The sequence below is a fragment of the Psittacula echo genome (genome assembly GCF_963264785.1).
Source record: "Psittacula echo genome assembly, chromosome: 4".
Taxonomy (NCBI): Eukaryota; Metazoa; Chordata; class Aves; order Psittaciformes; family Psittacidae; genus Psittacula; species Psittacula echo.
Window position 1 is genome coordinate 20940395 of NC_137738.1, and position 17948 is coordinate 20958342.

General features: G+C 52.1%; 2 protein-coding genes across 6 annotated transcripts; both read left to right on the top strand.

Annotated features, from left to right (window-relative positions):
* The first annotated feature begins 11 nt into the window (after positions 1-11).
* Positions 12-5953, top strand: YIPF3 (Yip1 domain family member 3). 5 transcript variants are annotated; one of them, XR_013956757.1, is made up of 11 exons: positions 12-406; positions 495-695; positions 776-882; positions 1447-1492; positions 1883-1975; positions 2288-2419; positions 2924-3037; positions 3448-3571; positions 4067-4238; positions 4794-4937; positions 5462-5598. XR_013956757.1 is itself a non-coding variant. In XM_080617068.1 (9 exons), exons 1-9 carry the CDS (start codon positions 32-34, stop codon positions 3869-3871), a joined length of 1215 nt encoding a protein of 404 aa, XP_080473194.1. In that variant the 5' UTR covers positions 14-31; the 3' UTR covers positions 3872-4203. The 5 variants fall into 5 exon arrangements, 2 of the variants coding, with proteins under 2 accessions (XP_080473194.1, XP_080473193.1); XR_013956758.1 differs by having other exon boundaries at positions 13-406; positions 4067-4211; XR_013956759.1 differs by lacking the exon at positions 4067-4238 and having other exon boundaries at positions 14-406.
* Positions 5954-10888: 4935 nt separating this feature from the next.
* On the top strand, positions 10889-16673 carry LRRC73 (leucine rich repeat containing 73; the record flags this gene model as incomplete). The annotated part of the gene is made up of 6 exons (XM_080615529.1): positions 10889-11160; positions 11603-11763; positions 12755-12877; positions 14102-14202; positions 14817-15000; positions 16603-16673. The coding sequence occupies 6 exons, from the start codon at positions 10889-10891 to the stop codon at positions 16671-16673; spliced, it is 912 nt and encodes a 303-aa protein (XP_080471655.1).
* Positions 16674-17948: the final 1275 nt, after the last annotated feature.

Here is a 17948-nt window from a genome sequence, read left to right on the forward strand (position 1 = left end):
TCCCCGCCACGTGACTTGCCTCCGCCCGCCCATGCGTGGCTTCGCTGCTCCAGGAGAGTGCGGCGCTCCGTCGCCGGCCGGCCTGGGGTCCCTGTCGCTGTCCCCGCCGCAGCGCATCCCTCCCGCCCCGCACCCCTCACCTCGCCGCCTTGTCGTTCCCCCACCGCCCTGCACTCTTCCCCGCCCTGCGCCACACACAAGATGGCGGCACCGCTCACCCTTCCGACGCGCTGCCTCGCGAGAGAGTAGGCACCTTTCCGCCGCTAACGCCACATCCGGGTGCTGTGGTGCTGGCAAGCGAGTGTGGCCAGCGCGGCGCTGGCCGGGCACTATGTCCGCGGCGGCGGCGGGCGGCAGCAGGAGTGGCACCGCCGGGGACTGGGGCGGCTTCGAGGACAACATGCAGGTGGGGCCGGGCTGCGAGTGGTGGGGGTGTTGTGGGGCCTCACAGAGGGGGTGCCGAGCGGGCGTTGACGTTATCTGCCCCGGCGCAGGGTGGCGGCTCCGCCGTCATCGACATGGAGAACATGGACGACACATCGGGCTCCAGCTTTGAGGACATGGGGGAGATGCACCAGCGCATGAAGGAGGAAGAAGAGGAGGAGGGCGAGGCGGGGGCCGCCGAGGAGGAGGACGGAGAGTTCCTGGGCATGAAGGGGCTGCGGGGCCAGCTGGGCCGGCAGGTGGCTGATCAGGTGAGCGCGACCCCGGGCTGCCCCGGGAGGACCCTGCCTGCCCGTCCATCCGCCCGCTGCCAGCTCCCTTTTGTCCGCAGATGTGGCAGGTGGGGAAGAGGCAAGCCACCAGGGCCTTCAGCCTCTACGCCAACATCGACATCCTCCGGCCCTACTTCGATGTGGAGCCCATCCAAGTGCGAGCCAGGTGGGCAAGGCCCGGCCTGGGCTGTCTCCACCGGGGGGCAGGGAGAGGCTGGCTGCCCCCGCAAAGACAACATGGGGTGGGTTGCCACCCTTGCAGGAAGGCTCAGATGCCTGTGTCCCAGTGTCCTTAATGGGGGTCCCGAGGTGGGTTGGCAGCCCTGTCGCCTGTCGTTCAGCATTGCTGCTTAGGGAATAAAAAAGGACTTTGGGTACTTGGGTGCATTATGTGGCTTCTCTTGGGTTTGCAACACAGCTGTGTCCAAAAAGGCAAAGTTCTGTCAGGCACCATGAAGAAAGGCTCCTTCCTTCCTGTTTTTTCTGTCAATCTCTCATCTGCAAGTGGATCCCTAAAAGTTTTCACTGAATCCCCTCCAGCAAGGTTAACCCACTGATGGTCAGGTTTTCTCCTTTAGTTACTTTATGTTACCCTTTAGAAGGTGTCTCTGTCCCACAACAGAAAACACTGGTAATGGATGTTTGGGATCTTTTACTTTTGAAGTATTTTGTTAACCGTCCTCTTGTCTTCCGTGCTCCTGATGTCATTCCCTGCTTTGCTGTGATGCAGACTGATGGAGTCCATGATTCCTGTGAAGATGATTAATTTCCCACAGGTGAGTTCCCTTTTGCTGAATCAGACTCCAAGGCCAAGTGAACATCCACATACACCTTGTAAAACTGAAGTAGTCCATGTTATTAAGGACCTTTGTTTGATGGGTGCTCATTTCCCAAAAAAAGTTGGTAAACCCTTTCCTGTAGTAATCCCAAACCTCAGTGTGCTACCTTTAGTGCTCGTACAGTTCCAGAGCTCTGGGCTTCACATATCCTAGAGTCCTTGTCACACAACATATTCTGCCCGGCTCCTGCCAGCTGTGACCCTGCTGTTCCTTCTCAGGCAGCTAGGTGATAAGCTTCGAACAAGGCAATTCTCGCATCACTTATGGTGGGGAGCCTGGTATTCCAGAGCACTAACCAAGCCTTCCCTGATCTGTCTCCTCCCATAGAAGATTGCAGGCGAGCTGTATGGACCCCTCATGCTGGTTTTCACGCTGGTGGCCATCCTTTTGCATGGGATGAAGACCTCGGACACCATCATTGTACATCGAGTCTCAGTGATAAGTTGTGGTTTGACTGGGCTCTGGATTGTTATAATGACAGTAGAAATGGAGAGGAAACCTCTTCCATGACTGAATTAGCATCTTGCTGGAAAGCAGATTGATTTCAAGAAGAACCTGTTGGTTTGAGGATGGGAGGAAAGATGGGGAAGTCTTGATGCTCTGCTGCTGGGAGAGCAGGGTGTTTGTGGTGTGTCACCCTGAACTTAGAAAGACTCTGGGACTGTGAGGTGGAATTTGGGTGCTGACAGGTCACTTCTTTGAGTTCTCCTCATCCTGATTCTGTCTCCACAGAGGGAAGGCACACTGATGGGCACAGCCATTGGCACCTGCTTTGGTTACTGGTTGGGCGTCTCATCATTCATCTATTTCTTGGCGTATCTGTGCAATGCCCAAATCACGATGGTGCAGATGCTGTCACTATTGGTATGTATAGATGGAGCTGCCCCTAGATGTGTGGTATTCTAGCACAAGCTCTTCCCAGAGAACAGGAAAGGTCCTTGTAAATTGGTGGTCCCAGGTAACTGCACTGGGACAATCTGGAATTCCAGGATGTTCTTCTGACTTGCCCCATCCTGGGCACAGGGATAGCACAAAGAGGCAGTTCCTTTGTGCAGGTCTTCGGCTTTGCACTTCCTGATTTGAGAGCGTGGTGGTACAAAACCCAGGAGATTTCAATTTCTCTGGAATCAGAGGCTCCTCTTTCTGTTTCCCAAGTTGTTGTAATCTCTGACATCCCTGTGAATCTTTGAGAAATCATCTGGGTATGAGGCGCTGTTAAAATTACTGTGCTGGTTGAGTCTTTGGCCTTGAATGAGTGGTTTATGTAGCTTTGCTTTGGTGAAGCATTGGAGGAATAGGCTGCTCATGCTCTTGATCAATGGCCCTTTGGGACTGATGCTTGTAACATAGATATTTTTGTTTTGTCAGGGCTATGGTCTTTTTGGACACTGCATCACCCTCTTTGTCACCTATAATATCCACTTCCACTCCCTCTTCTATATCTTCTGGTTGGGTGTTGGTGGACTCTCTACACTACGAATGGTAAGGGACAGGTAGCATGGGGTCCTCTTCTGGGGACAAAAAGAGGGAGGGAAGTGTTGTTTGCTTTGTGTTCCTTGGGCCTGGCAGTTCATTTCACAGCCAGTTAGGCTACTATGGAGAGCAGCCTGACACTCTGATGTATGAAGGTGACACTGCAACTGCAGGAGGTTTACTCCCTTACAGCTTTGGGGAGTCCTGTCTGAACATCCTGTACTCCTGGTGAGACCAGGCAGGGTTCACCTGCACAGAACAAAATTAGATTACTCTGAATTTGTTGGTGCAAACTGCGAAAAAGGCTCTGAGCAGTGTTCCACTGGCTGTCGCTACTTGGCCCACCCTCCTGCGTGCTCCTGACTGCAGTGCCAGAGAGGCAGCAGCTACCTGGTCTCTGATCTCCACCTCTTTTGTAGGTTGCTGTGCTGGTGTCACGTACGGTGGGGCACACCCAGCGGCTCATCCTGTGTGGGACCCTTGCTGCTCTGCACATGCTTTTCCTCCTCTATCTGCACTTTGCTTATCACAAGGTGGTGGAAGGTAAGCAGGGGAGATAAAAAGACATATCCTCTGTGGGAAGAACAATGCTGCGTTTTACTCTCTCTGAGAGAAAGGATGGACAGTTTGGATCTGATGTGAGGGCATTTGTGCCAGTTTCCAACCCAGGAATGACCACCACTAGCTTTATTAGAGGAAGGTGTCAAAGCGAGGCAGGAAGTAAATGAGGGGTAGTTTCTGTGCACTGAGTTTTGTTGTGACGCAGGATGCTTATTCTTTCCCCACAAGTGACGTGTAACAGCATTGACTGTTCTTGCAGGCAGACGTCCAGTCCTTTCCTGAATCATGCTGAAGTTGGGTTGCTTTTCTCTGATCTGGAAATGTGCCTGTCCTGGTTTTGGCTGGGATAGAGTTAATTTTCTTCCTAGTAGTTGGTACCATGCTGCGTTTTTGCTTTAGTCTGAGAACAACGCTGATAACACACCGATGTTTTTAGCTGTTGCTAAGTAATGCTTACTCCAATCAAGGACTTTTCAGTTTCATCCTCTGCCAGTGAGGAGGGGCGCAAGAAGCTGGGAGGGAGCAGAGACAGGACACCTGATCCAAACTGCCCAAAGGGTATTCCATACTACGGCACGTCATGCCCAGTGTATAAACCCGGAAGGGACCAATCGCTGCTCAGGTTGGGCTGGGTTTCAGTTGGTGGGTGGTGAGCAGTTGTATTGTGCATCACTTGTGTTTATTGTTTATTTTTTCCCTTTTAGTTCTCTCCCCTTGTTATTCCCCTTATTATTATTGGTATTAGCATTGTATTGTACTTCAGTTATTAAACTGTTCTTATCTCAACCTACGGGTTTTAAATTCCTTTGATTCTCCTGCCCATCCCACCTGGGGACAGAAGAAGGGGGGTGACACCTTTTTTTATCACATGTTGTACAACACAGATAGCAGAAGCTGCATTTTCTCCAGGCAGTACTGTTTACAGGCTATACATGTTCAGGTTCCCTTTCTGTGTCTCTTCTGGTTTTCTCCTAACAAATAGTCAATCTCCTTTTAAAAAGAAAAACAAAAAAAAAAAAAGTCTTCTTCCACCCCAGCACCAGAGAGTTTCCACATCCCTAAATTCTGCAAGCCTCTTTATGTGTTTAGGCAGCCAGATTTGTTGATGATATTTCAGAAAAATCTGCATAATTTGGGGTTGTAGCATAGCTTTACAAGTCCTTTTAGATGTAAATACTGTTCTTTCCTGGATCTGTTCTCACAGCGAAGGTTCTGAGCCCTGATCTGCAACTTTTCAGCAGTTGAAATAAGGAGAAAATATACTCCAAGCAATTTTCTGCAAGGCACTCTATGGCTGATTATCAGTCTTGAGAGGGTAATTGACAGGGACTGGAGGACACTCACATCGGTATGTGTGTTTCCTGCCAAGCATGGGCTGTATTTACATTTCAGTGATAAAAATTCCACATTGCACCCTAGCTGTAGCTCTTGATGTGAATCTGCAAATGTACCTCAGGATGAAAGCAAACAATCTGTCTAAGAGCAGGATCTGTGCTGGGATGAAGTAGGGACAGGATTTTACCTATCTTCCTCAGCAGAGCAGCATCCCTGGCAGTGTCTGCAACTAAGTCAAATGGTAGGAAACTGGATCTGGCACTTAGAGTGAAAGGATCTATGTTCCTCCTGGGAACACACAGTTTCCCTGCCCCAGGGAGAAGCTCTGATCCATACCCTGTGGTCTCTGGATGAAGGTGCACATTCCCATTCAGTCTTTGGGGCTAGATGTTTCCTCCCGTTGCCTGCAAGTGCTTCGGATGTCCTGGGCCCTGCCACCATCAACCACTACCTGGCCAGAGAAAAAAACAAGGAGAAATGTGCCATCTGCATCTGAACTAACTCTTGCTACTCTCCCCTTTTTCCTGTTCCCTGCAGGTATCCTGGACACATTGGAAGGACCCAACATGCCACCCTTTCAGAGAGTTGCCAGAGACATTCCAGTTGTTTCCAATGCTGTATTGAACACAACAGCCAAAGCCATTGCATTGACCCTGTAGTTTCACAGACTTGGACTTGCTTCCTTCACTACTTTTGGGGCTGCATAGGGCCATAATAACCTGCTGCCTCTTAGGAACAGGACAGAACAGCAGGAAGAAGAGTTGGTTTTGTTTCCTGAGATCTGTCCTTTGGGTTGCAGTTTTGGGCAGCTGAATGGACTGCACCCCAGAGACTGGGAAGAACTATGCTCTTCCCCCAGCCAGGTCTGGGCTGTCTTGAGTAAAGAGTGGTTCTGTTGCCTGATGTTTAGCTGGGATTTCCCAGCACAGTTTGTCCCTTACCCCTCTTTCCGCTTGCTGATGTAACCCCAGGGGTATCTGCCCTGTTCCTGTCCTGAAGAGGGAAGAATTAAATTGATGTTGGTGCTGAGTGATGTTTTATGTTTGAGCATACTTGCGTAATAGAAGAGTGGTGTTGGTTCTCTACACCTTCATCTGTCCTGTCGTAGACTCAAAGCAGGATTCTTTGCAATTTTCTGCTGTCCTACCTTAAATGCTCTTTGATACATGGTCTGTCTTGGACACCTTTTCCATGGCCCAGAGGAACAGGAACTTTAGTTTCTCTGGAGATTTTCAAGAACAGCATGACGTTTAACAACATGCTCTTCCTTGTCATGTTCAGATAGATCCCTCTTTTTTTCCCTTTGTCCAAGCTACTGTCTCATCTCACTGTCCCTTCTCCTGTGGATGTCAGAAATCTGTCCCCATGTTTTCACAGCACCTTATGTTCTTACCACTGTTCTGCCAATGTTGCTTCATGGGACAGAAGTTCTGACTGCAGGGACAGCGTGTTTGTGCATGTTTTTCTGTGGATATTTCTATTAAGAGGCTAGTTCAGCCCGCCCTCGTGCAGCTTGTTCTCATGTCTCCCAGCCATGGGACTTTCACCTCACTGCTCTGAGCAGCATCCTGCTACCCCAGACACACAATCTGCTGTGTACTGTCTGGCTTTTCAAAATGGGTCTAGGCCTTATTCCTGAAAGGAGTCCTGGATGCTTTAAAGTCTCTGGCAAGCTCTTCTCTAGCGTTTCCATTAAACTAAGGGAGAAACTGGGGAGTGTGCAATAGTAAGAGAGTTGGCACACTCATCTCCAGTGTACTGGTTCAGGAAAACTCCATTAAGGATGGGGAAGTGAAGCAGCCCAGTGTAGGCTTACTTGCACTGCAGTAACTCGTAGCTGAATAGTTCAGATGTAGCCTTCCCTCACTGCTCTAACTTGTACTGGTCCAAGAGTGGAAAGCTGTTAGCTGGTAACTGGCTTTCACCTTTTCTCTCCCTGTAGCTCTGGATGACTGAGGGAGAGGAGTCACCCCTCAGAAGTTTTCCCTTATGCTCAGGATGAATAAAAAAAATAGACGGTGTTTCCCTTTCTTGTACTTACAAGTTAGCTGTGCACAAGGCAGATGGCACATCAGAACTTCAGTTCTTGCTGCCTTGCTTTTATTAGTGAGAGAGGATGCAGCTATAGTGGCATTCGGACTAGTGCCAGAGTACAATGAAAGAGAAAGACAGCGCCAGCTACTGTCCTCAGGCTGGTCATCTGCTTCAGTCAAACAAAAATGTCACTAGCATTTGCAGTCACAGACCTACTTTCCACTGTTGCTTACTCCTGAGTTGTTCCCCCTTCCAAGAGCAAGAAGCTCATCTGCTAACAAACACATACATAACAGACATGTTCTCTTACTTATTTTCCCCCTCCCTGGGAAATTTATTTTGTCTGAAGAGCACCACACAGAGCAAGTTATTTGGGGGAACTAATTATCTAGGCCTATGGTCTCCACATTTTTTGGACCAACTGAACTACTTTAAGCTTGTAGAATTTTTATTACTTTCAAATTTGACAAAAAGGAAGTGTTAGTTTGTAATGCTGATTCTGGTATTTCCCTCTTTATAATTCCATGGGAGGTTGGTTTCTGATTCATATTTCTTGCCCTGGCAGCCTAGAATGGATCTGTTTCTCTTGGTGCAACTCTCAAAGCACAGGCAGGGGGTAAAGGAAAGCAGAAAGAGACAATTGTCACCAGAATAAGTCCAGCCAAGAAGAAAAACCATCCTGTGCCGAACTCCTATCACTGCTGATCTACAGACACTGTTGGAGAAGAGCTGTGCTCCCTCCAGCACCTAGCCACTTACCTACATCAGAGGAGTGAAGCTGTTCCCTGTGTTTTCACTCAAAGCACAGGAGAGAGCAGCGAGCTCTTTCTGCTTCCCGTGTGCAGCCTGTGTGCCATGTCAGCTGGGGACAGATGACCAGGGTGACAACTCTCTCAGAAGCCATGGGGCTTGCTCTGCTCCAGTTCTTCAGGCCTGATTAATTCTCTGTGCATGAGCAGCTGGAAGCTGAACTGTTCTGTGCTGCCAGAAATACAGTACTCAGCTGAGACCTTCAGCGTCTCCTTTTGCTGACAGACAGAATGCACTTTTGCAGGGAAATACGTGTGCTGCAGTTCCAGGGAGGGTGCTGATCATGCAGCCTTAGTAAAGTCCTTGTGGGAGGACTTCAGTGCTTACTCAAGTCCTCTAGTTACCAGGACAAGCCTTACAGCCCTACCATGCCAGACTATCTCTGCCTTTGTTTCCTGCCATGGCTCTTGCAGCAAATCCAAAACCATTTCCCTCCTCCTCCCCTGCAGCAAATCTGAAATAATTCCCCTCCCATCACCTCTCCCTTTTGAGGAAGGTTGCTCTCTGAGACTTGTGTAAGCCCCTTTTTATTAAATATGAAAAAAATCATATAAAGGTGTCAGACTAGAAAGAGGAAGATAAAGTGTATATTAAAGCATTCGTGATCTCTTCTCCTCTGCAGTACCTGGGAGTCCAACCCTTCTTTGAGTCCCTCCTTGTTGCACTAATTGTTGCAACCTCAATGTGTTTTGGGTTACAGGTAGCCGTATCTTCTCCCATTTGCATTCCATCCTGCATCTAGTCTCACTGTACTCATTCATAGCTCCTCATTCACTGTTTTTCTCTTTTTAAGTGTTCACACTTAATGACATCAGTCAAGAGAGTCAGCCATTCCTTGTGCCCCCATTAGGTAAACAATAAACTGCCTTCCTCATACCTGCTTCGTAACTGCACATGACACGGAAGCAATATCTAGTTCTTCACAAAATACCATTGCCAAATTCCCCTCTCCATAGCCCTTAATTAGGTTTAGTGAGCCAAGAGCCAAAGCTTTGAACCATTAGCTCCCGTGCCACTTTTCATAATGTATTTGAGCATAAAGCAGGGTAGGACCCTTGTCTCCTCAATGTGCTCCTGCTCCTGACAACAGGCAGTGAAGATGCCACCACTAGGGCATCCTCATCAATACTTCAAGGCCTCTGCTGTCAACTGAAGTGGGACACTTCCCAGGGGCTCTCCTTCAAGCACCTCTCTAATAATAGCCTGTTCAATGAAGCATGGGTTAATTAGTGCCTGGAGCTAATTACAAGGTGAGACTCAGTGCAGTCTCCCAGCTGACCTGTACAGATCAGCAGCTGGTATTTTCTCGGCCACCCCCCTGCCCACCACTCTGACATCTAGCCTCTGTCCCTCACAGCCCTGGAATACATAGGATCTGGTTCTCACCTGGACCATTTAATGTGACCTTAGAGATCAGTTGCTCATTTTTTGAAAGCCACCACCTGTAATGCAACTGGATGCTCGTAGCTCCTGCCCAGTGCAGATGTGTTGCCAGGTCAGTGTTCTGTTTTGATGTGTCTTGCAGGTACAGTATCAAGCCCATATAGGTATGTAGATAGCTCTAGAGAACAGCAACACTCAACTCAAAGGGCATGATGACACCTAAGTTAGATGCTGCAGCCAGTCTTAAAGCTGACATCCAAGTCCAGCTTCTTATCTGCTGCTCTCCTTGTCTTATCCAGGACCTAATGTGCAGCGCTCAGCAAAGGTGACCTGCTCCTCCACTGAAATGGAGAACTGCTTCATGTCCCCTCCTCTCCTATTTTCCCCCTCACTTTCCATCCCATTTTTTCCACCCAGGCCTGCAAACCAAGCAGTGGAGCCTGGGTTTGTCCCAGAGTTACCCAGCAGACTGGAATTCACTTGAGCGTTGCTGTACACAGCAGCCAGATTAGTTATGTGCTGAAAGCTGCCTACTTAGGCGGTTTAACCTAATTTCCACATCACTGGCTTCCTTTTTCAGCTCAGTGGAGTTGAAAACACTGGGGCCCTGCTTCCTATTTCTCTCCAAGTACCGAATTACCAGATGAGGGGGGTAGAGGGGGCAAATCCCTCTGATCTGTACCTGTAAATGAGCAGGGGGTGAGGTACATCCCTCACACCTCAGGTGGGGCTGAGGGAACAGGCTGTGTGCTGCAGGGATAAGGAAGGCTGTGGCACTTCCCCAACACTCCACCTTTCCCCAGCTGCCTCCAAGCACCAGCTCTGCAAGCCCTGGGTGTGAAGAGTGGTTCACACCAACCTCAACATCAACCCATGGGTTCAAGCTTAGGGTGCAGTGGGTTTAAACATCACCAAAGCTGGTAGAAGACTTTTGTTCCTCAGACCAAGTATGCCATGGCCCAATGCCTTTGGGTCCTTGCCCAGGCGGTAGCAGGGCAAGCAGGGAGAGCCGTTCCCAGGGGCTTCTCACACTCTCCTTCCCCTCCTGCACCCCCTCAGCACCAGGGACGCAGCCCCGGCTGGCCTCGGCCTTGCTGTCTCCTCAAGGCAGCAGGCAAGAGCCAGCAGGCACCAGCGTCGCCTCTCACCGGCTTCGAGTGGTCCCGGGGCCCAAGATGGCGGCGGGGAACGCCGGTGTGGGAAGGGGGTCCTCATACACCCACTCCCTTCCGCGAGGAGGGGCCCTTGCCCGGAGGGGGACGAGGTGAAGGGCGGAGGGCGGTGCCGGCCCGCCCCGGGCGGTAGGAGGGCCCGTAGCGGTGGCAGGCAGGAGGCGGGGCGCCCCGGCAGGTGCGGGCAGAGCGGGGCAGGGAGCCGCGGGGCCGCTCAGCCCCCGCCCGGCGCTGCTGGAGCAGTGCGGCGGGGCGGTGCGGCCCGGCGGGGCTCAGAGCCCGGCTCCAGTGCGGATCAGCCCCCGCCGATGGCTCCCGTGGGTCTTGCTGCCCGGGTGCAGCGGGGCGGCCCCGCGGCCGCCGGTAAGGCTGCGCGGTGACGCCCCCGGGGCCGCGGTGGGCCGGGCCGGGACTGCCCGGTGGCGGCAGCAGCAGCAGCAGCGGCGGCGGCGGCGTTGGCGACTGCCCCGGCCCGCAGCGCGCAGCGCGGCTCGCCCCCGGCGCCCTACCGCCGCGACGGGGTCGACGGTTGTCGGCGGCTGGCGGGTCCCCGAGCGGGGGGAAGATGCTGCCGGGGTCCATCCAGATCTCCGGGGAGACGCTGTCGGGGGCTGAGATCCGAGACATCTGCGAGAGCCTGCGGGAGAACTCGGTGCGGCTGCTGTCACTGCGGGGCTGCCAGCTCTCCGAGCGGGACTTCGGGCATGTGTGTCGGGGGGTGGCTGAGTCCCGCTCCCTGGCCCAGCTCAACCTCAACCTGGGCATCGTCTCCAACATCAACCGCGTCAAGCAGCTGGCCGAGGCCCTGAAGACGAACCGCTCCGTCCAGTCCCTCTTGTGAGTGCAGCGGGGCGGGTACATCGCGGGGTGCCCCTGGCTCCCTCCGGGCGGGGAAGGGTCTTGTAGGGGCTCGCAGATCCGGGCTGGTCCCTGAATTTAGGTCTTGTCGGAGGAAAAGTGCCCTTGACGCTGTAACCCCTTGTCCTTCACCCGTCTGGGACGGAGCCGCCTCTGCCCCACCGGCTGGGCACGGTCCTGGCTCTCTCAGTCTGAGCCTCTCCAGCGTGGCTGGCCCGGTGGTGGGGCCGCCCCTGCCCCGCTGGCATCCCCTGCACACCCCAGGGAGGATACCGTAGCAGCTGAGGCTTCCCAGTGATTTTCCCCCACGTGGGGTTAGCATTTATCATCCTCCTCATTCCGTCTGCTTCTCCCTCCCCACCAAGGTTAGTTAGTCCCCGGGACAAAGGCTCCATAGTAATTTTCCCTTTTACCTGCGCAGCCTCCATGGGAGTCCCCTGACAGATGCAGGCTTGGCCCTCCTCAACCCTGCTCTCTCCATCCACCCCTCGCTGGTGGCTCTGGATCTAGGAGACTGCATGCTGGGTGATGAAGGCATCAACCTTATCTGTGGGCTCCTGCCGCCTGACGGGGCCAAGTCCGGTAAGCACCAGGGGCTGTGGGCTGCACAACCACCAGTGGAGCTTTCACACAGAGCAGATGCACACAGCAGTAAATCCTCAGCCCTGGAGGAGGCCGGCTCTATCGTTTTCCTGGGCTGAGGAACTTCAGCAGAAAAGCCAAGTAACAGAGAAGCAATTCCCTTGGAAATGGACTTTCTGCTGCTGATCTGCCCTGCTGACAGTTTGGAGTTCAGGGCCCAACAGGTTGCTTCTTGTGCATGACAGGAGCATTTGAAACTGGAGGAGGGGGCAGCTTGGGCTTTGAATTTGTTATTTTGCATTTGTGTGTTGATAATGACCATACATGGTGTGCCCCCACCTCAGCACCTGCCTTTATTGTCACTGCCTGGGAATTGTCCCTGCTTGCGAGTGCACTCCCTGAGTGTGTAGGTGTATGGTAATAACCTTAGTGCCAAAGCTCAGATCTTTGCAGGGGATGATCTTTGGTGGTCAGAGGCCAGTGGGCTAGTTAAGCTGAGAGCTGGCATGTGCTGAGGTACCACCACCCCTCTCCTGACTCACAAAGTGGTTTCCACCGCTCCCCAGCACTTTCTAGGTGTGTGCTTACAGTGCTACTGATGCTGTTATCTCTGCTGGCTACCCCCGCCCCCAGCTGCAGGCTTCAGAGCCTACTGTCCCTCTTATCTTCTCTCCAACCTGTCACCTCATGCCACCTCCTTGTCAGTCATCTCGCACACACCTTACTTGTTTCTGTTCTATTTAGGGTAAGCAGGACTCAGGATGGGAGCAGAGAAATGGGGCAGTCACAGCATGGGCAAATGAAGAGCTGCTGCTGAAAGCAGTGAAATATTTCACTGTTTAGTGAACTATGTTGTGATGTTTGTCAGAGTAAACCAAACCCTTTAGACTGTCAGAGAACAGGAGACATGACTCAAAGGTGTTCTGGTTAGTTCCCCTGAGACTGCCTCGGTGACCCTAAGGCTCTGGCTTGGCTTCTCTCTCTTCTCCAGGCCTCAAAGAGCTAACTCTGAGCGCCAACCCAGGTGTCACAAGCAAAGGCTGGGGGCGCCTGGCCATTGCAGTGGCTCACAGCTCCCAGCTCCGCGTGCTGAACCTGGACTACAACCCCCTAGGTAAGCTGGGGGGCCAGGGAGGAGGAGCAGGGAATGCTGCATTCCTGCCTCTCAGCATGTGTGCAGTTTGTGCCAGTGGGTGGCTGGGGACCAAGATCTACAAAGGTGGTGGTAGAGCATCACCAGTGGGATGGGGCAGTTTCTTGCGTAGATGCCTTCTGATCCTAAGCAGTGAGTTCACCTTGACAGGTGCCTTCAGTGTAGGGAAAGCCACCCTTCCTGCTCTGCTTGTATGAGGTGACCACATGCCCTCCAGGGAGGCACAGAAAGGAAGTTGTGCCTTGCCTGCTCCGCTACCTTTGTCATCATATTTGGCCCTCCATGTGTCCCCTGTTCCTGAAGCCCTGGGCCCTGATGCTGGTTTGGCAGATGCAGTATGATGTCCCTGCACTCCTCCCTTCATCATCCTGGCGGAGCAGGGAGGAGGAGGAAAGCCTGGCACTCGTTGCCATAGAAACCAACTCTCTTCAGCTCTGATGCAAGGTGGTGAGGAGGAGACCAGGCCGTGCCTCCCTGAGCGCCAGTCTCGCCTCACCCAGTCTGGTCTGGAAACAGGAGCCTCCCTGCAGGCCCTGTCTGCCTGACCAGGTTCCTCCTCCTGGGCAGGAAGGGCCTCATGGTGTTACCTGGCAGCAGCCTGTTGTTTTTTCTTTCCAAGAGAAGGTGTCACAGTTGTAGAGTATCTTGGCATTTGCCTGGGAATATCAAGAGAACATGCTGGAGCCTTGTCTCTTTAGCAGCATCAGTCTTTAATGCTCCTGGTCCTGCTGCAGCCACCCCCAAAGCCTGTCCCCTTTCCAGGGAGATTGTGCAGAGTCCTCTGTCCAGCTACAACCTCGCCCTAGACTGAGGTATTCACATCCTTATTCTGCATCTGGGATGCTTTACAGGGATTGTTAAAGGCCCTCGCATTCTTGAGTAAGAAAAATATTTGGGAAGATATGGATCCTTGTGGAATAAACCCAATTTCACTGTGTTACTTTGTGTTCCCCCGATAATTAGTGACTGCTCCCATTACTACAAAATGGTGTACCTTTACCTTGTTTCTTTTCTCAGTTAACAGCTTACCCCCTCCTCACCCACAAGGTAACCAAGATTTGCAAATCAAGAGATTTCTAAATAGTCAGAGGATGTTTCCATGACAGCCCAAGGCCCATGAAGGCATGTAGTATTACATGAGAGAAGGCAGGCGCTGCTGACAGCCCTGGTTTCCTTATCCCACAGGTGACCAGGTAGCAGGGATGCTCGCTGTTGCTGTGGCCTCCAGTCGTACCCTCGAAGTTCTGGACTTGGAGGGAACAGGACTTACCAACCAGTCAGCCCAGGTATGAGAGCACACTGTTACTCCATAGCATCACTGAAGTCTCAAGGGCATAGGTCTTAGCTGTTTATAGAGGCCCCAGGACCTACACCTGCTTCCACTCCCCTCCCAAGTCCATGGGCACCCCTTCCCTCCCTGTGCCCATGGGTGATGTTGCTTTCCCCTGGCCCTTACAGCTACAGGAGGAGCTTGTAAGGCACAGCTCTGACCTAGGGCTGCTGGACCTCCCTCAGCTCATCAGGGAGAAACACACGACTCTTTGTAGTTTGGAGAAAGTAAGGGGTTGGATTTGTGGTTGAGGATCGGAGCTAAAGCTTTGTGGACAGATACAGGCCAAGGCTTGTTAGCACAGGCTCTCCTCTCGGAGTCCCAGCTCCCAGCAGGAAGAGGGGACTAGCCTATACAGCCAGGAAATCCAGGCTCAGCTGTTCCCACGGAAGGATGGGAAGTTCTCAGGCTCTCAGAAAGCCTGGTGCAGGGAGGTCATGGCCAAGGGAAGGTTGAGGTAAGAAGAGGAGGGCTGGAGTTTGCAGGGAGACAGAGCATTGAAGCTCTTTCTGCTCAGCCTAGCTGCTGTTTGTGCTGCTTGACAGCCTGTTTATCTCGCTCTCCATCTAGACCTTGCTGGATATGGTAGAGAATTACCCCACAGCCCTACGGACACTCATCCTGGCAGAGAACAACATCAGTCCCGAGCTACAGCAGCAGATCTCTGACCTGCTTTCAGAGGGTGAGGAAGAGGAGGAGACGGAGGCTCGCGAAGTCACAACCAGGGAGAAGAACCCCTGGATCTGCCAGAACAGTAAGAGCTCTGGGACCTGGGCTGTGGGCAGGGGCCGACAGGCAGGAATTGGGGTGTCTGGTCTTTTGTGGTAGGGCAGGTGAATGGGGTCTGTCCTCTATCCCTGTGAACTGGCATCCAGACAGCCTCCAGGTGCAGCCTTCATGTTAAGTAGCATTGGGCTGAGCTGCACTTGGACAAGCAGCCTCCAAGGACAATGCAGCTGCTGCAGTGAGTGACAATGATGCCTCAGAGGCATTTCCCTGATGCTGCAGGAATGAAACCTTTGTGCAAAGTCTTAAAACTCAAGGGCAGGAGCTTTGAGGATCTCAGGGGTCTTTGCCAGATATCCTAGCCAAAACTCATGTCATTCCTCATGCTTCCTGAACCTTGCTGCAATCCGCACAGCATCACCTATTCCTATCTCTGCATTCCGAACATGTGAAGGGTTAGCCAGGTGCCACAGTCTGTCTGTTGCTTGTAACATACAAAAAGGCATATTATGGAGATAGCAGTAGCCTGTTGTGTATTGTTTATATATATGACACTGCATATTGTCATGCCTCTGCCCTGATCCTGCTGGTTTTCATTTTGTGTTGGGTTTTCTACCTTTAGTTGTCCTTTCTCCCCTCCCTGTTCTATTATCAGACTAGCAGGAGACAAACCCAACCACTCCCTCAGCCTCGAAACATCTGATCCTCATTTATTAGCACCATAAAAATCCTTCTACTAACAGCTCTGGCCAAGTTTTGGATCCAGTTTCCAGAAATTAATCCCCAAAATATTGATCCCACACAGCAGTTTTCAATGGGTAGGATGGGATCACACAGAAACACAGCCACTAAAGATGTCCCTTGCCTACAGGAAAAAACAGGGTTGTTTTCCATTTATAAAGGCTTCTGGATGGGAAACTGGTACCCTGCTGAGTTTCTTACTTGCTATGCGTGCCCATCCTCCTTGCAGCTGATTCACTTGGCGTGGGGAAGAGTTCCTGGCTGTCGCTCTGTGCCACCACAGAGCCAGAGAGCTGCCCTCACCTTCCTGAGGCAGGAAGGGAAGGGCTGCACAAACCCTCTATTCATGCAGCGCAGAAGGTCAGGATTTCCAGGCCTCTGCTGCCCTGAAATGGCTGCTTGCCCACTGCCTTCCCTGCTTCTGGGAAGGCAACACCACTGCCCTAGGTGGGTTTGGCTGGCTTGCAGCCTGCCAGCCCCATCACACCTGGACACTCTCTGGATGAAAAGACACAGGGTGATTGCAGATTTAAAGACCTGTGCAGGGCTGGGTAAGGCACGGTGGGGTCAGTACAACCAGTGTCACCTGCAAGTGTGTGTGTGGAGGGTTTAGAGCTGATGCTCCTCTCAACAGCCAAGATAACAAGTGCAGATACCCCACCCCAGGCTCTTACTGCCGTCTCTGCCTTCTCTCCTCCCCAGACATCGATTTTGTTCTGCTGCATGGCCAGAGTAGACCTAGTTACTACTTAATCTCACAGTCCTCTCAGCAGTTTGCTTCCCACCCTGCTGCACTATAATTCCTCATCCTCACCTCTGGATCTGGAGTACAGCCCAGCACTCTCTGGCAGCCCAAGCAGCTCATGGTTTCCTCCCTCTCTCACCACAGATTCCAGCTCCCAGATGGTCCTGATGACGTCAGGTCTCGGTGACAGCCTCTTAGCAGAAACAGAAATGTAGCTGGGCTACCTTGCCTGCTTCTGCCGAGAAGAGCACTGTGCCTGTGGGCAGCGTGCATCCACAGCTCCCTGCTGCCGGCGGGCTGCCCCAGCCGTCTTCTCACACATTTCACGTCCTGTTGACGCCTCTCCTGGTTGAGTGCCGGAGCCTGGCCCAAGCGAATCTCTACACACGTCTCTGTGTTGTCACGCACCACATTGGCCGCTTGTGCTTGTCCAGTCGCTGCCTGTGTAGCTCACGCTGCCCTGCCTCCCCCCTGTGCTCTGCTGTGCCCGCAGGGCGCAGGCTGTATTTATTCAGATGTGTATAAGAGATGTTCTTTCTATTGCTTGTACTGCTGTCGCAATGAGAGTTTTATAAAGGTCACAGACATGGCACCACTCATGGCAGTGTCCCCTCCATCACTCTGCACCCCCTGCAATGGGGCAGACACTGGTAGGTACCAGGAGCAGGCAGGAGGTGTGCGGGGCCTTGGAGCACCAGCAGCAGCCTGTCTTGCTCGTGGGCTCTCCTGCTCCCTGTGAGGGCAGGGTCTAAGGATGTTCACCTGACCCTGCAGGGAGGTTGGTCATAGCCCGATTTAGTAACCCCCAGGCTTTTCCTCTGTCCAGCAGCAGGAGATAGATACCCTCTGCATGGAGGTTGTCACCAGGTGGCTGTCTCAGCACTAGCTTTCATTGCTCAGCCAGGTGGCCCTTGCTGGAGCTAGGTAAGGAATATCATGTGTCAAGGCTCAGATTAGGTTGGAAGATTAAATAGTGGCAGCAGCTGCTACTCAAGGGAACACAGAATAAAATCATTAATTATGGGGACAAAGAAACAAGAAGCTGCCCCTGTGTTCCATACACCCAGGTCAGAAGGGCATAGGCAGCATAATTCGGGAGATGGAGGAAATTTCATCACACTCCTCTGACCTCTCAGCCAGCAAAATGCTTGAAATGTGGTAGGCAGAATTTTATGAGTAACACTGAGGCTGCTTACAGCACAGTAAGCTTCACTGGAGAGTTTTTTTACTAGTCAAACCTTTACAGCCTTTAAGTAATGTGAAAATTGCCCACATTGTTTTCAGTGTTTCTCAAAGTTGCCTGGTTAAATAATCTGCCCTTTTTTTAAGCTGCTGTGAGCTTCTGAGTCAGAAATGACACAAGTGCTGCTGGGAACAATGGATTCTGGTCTGCAGGCTCAGTCTGATCTTTGAGCTGACAGTCTACAGTCAGACCCAAAGTTTGCAGAGGCTGGATAAGATTAAAGAAGAAAACCACAGCTCATCCCCAC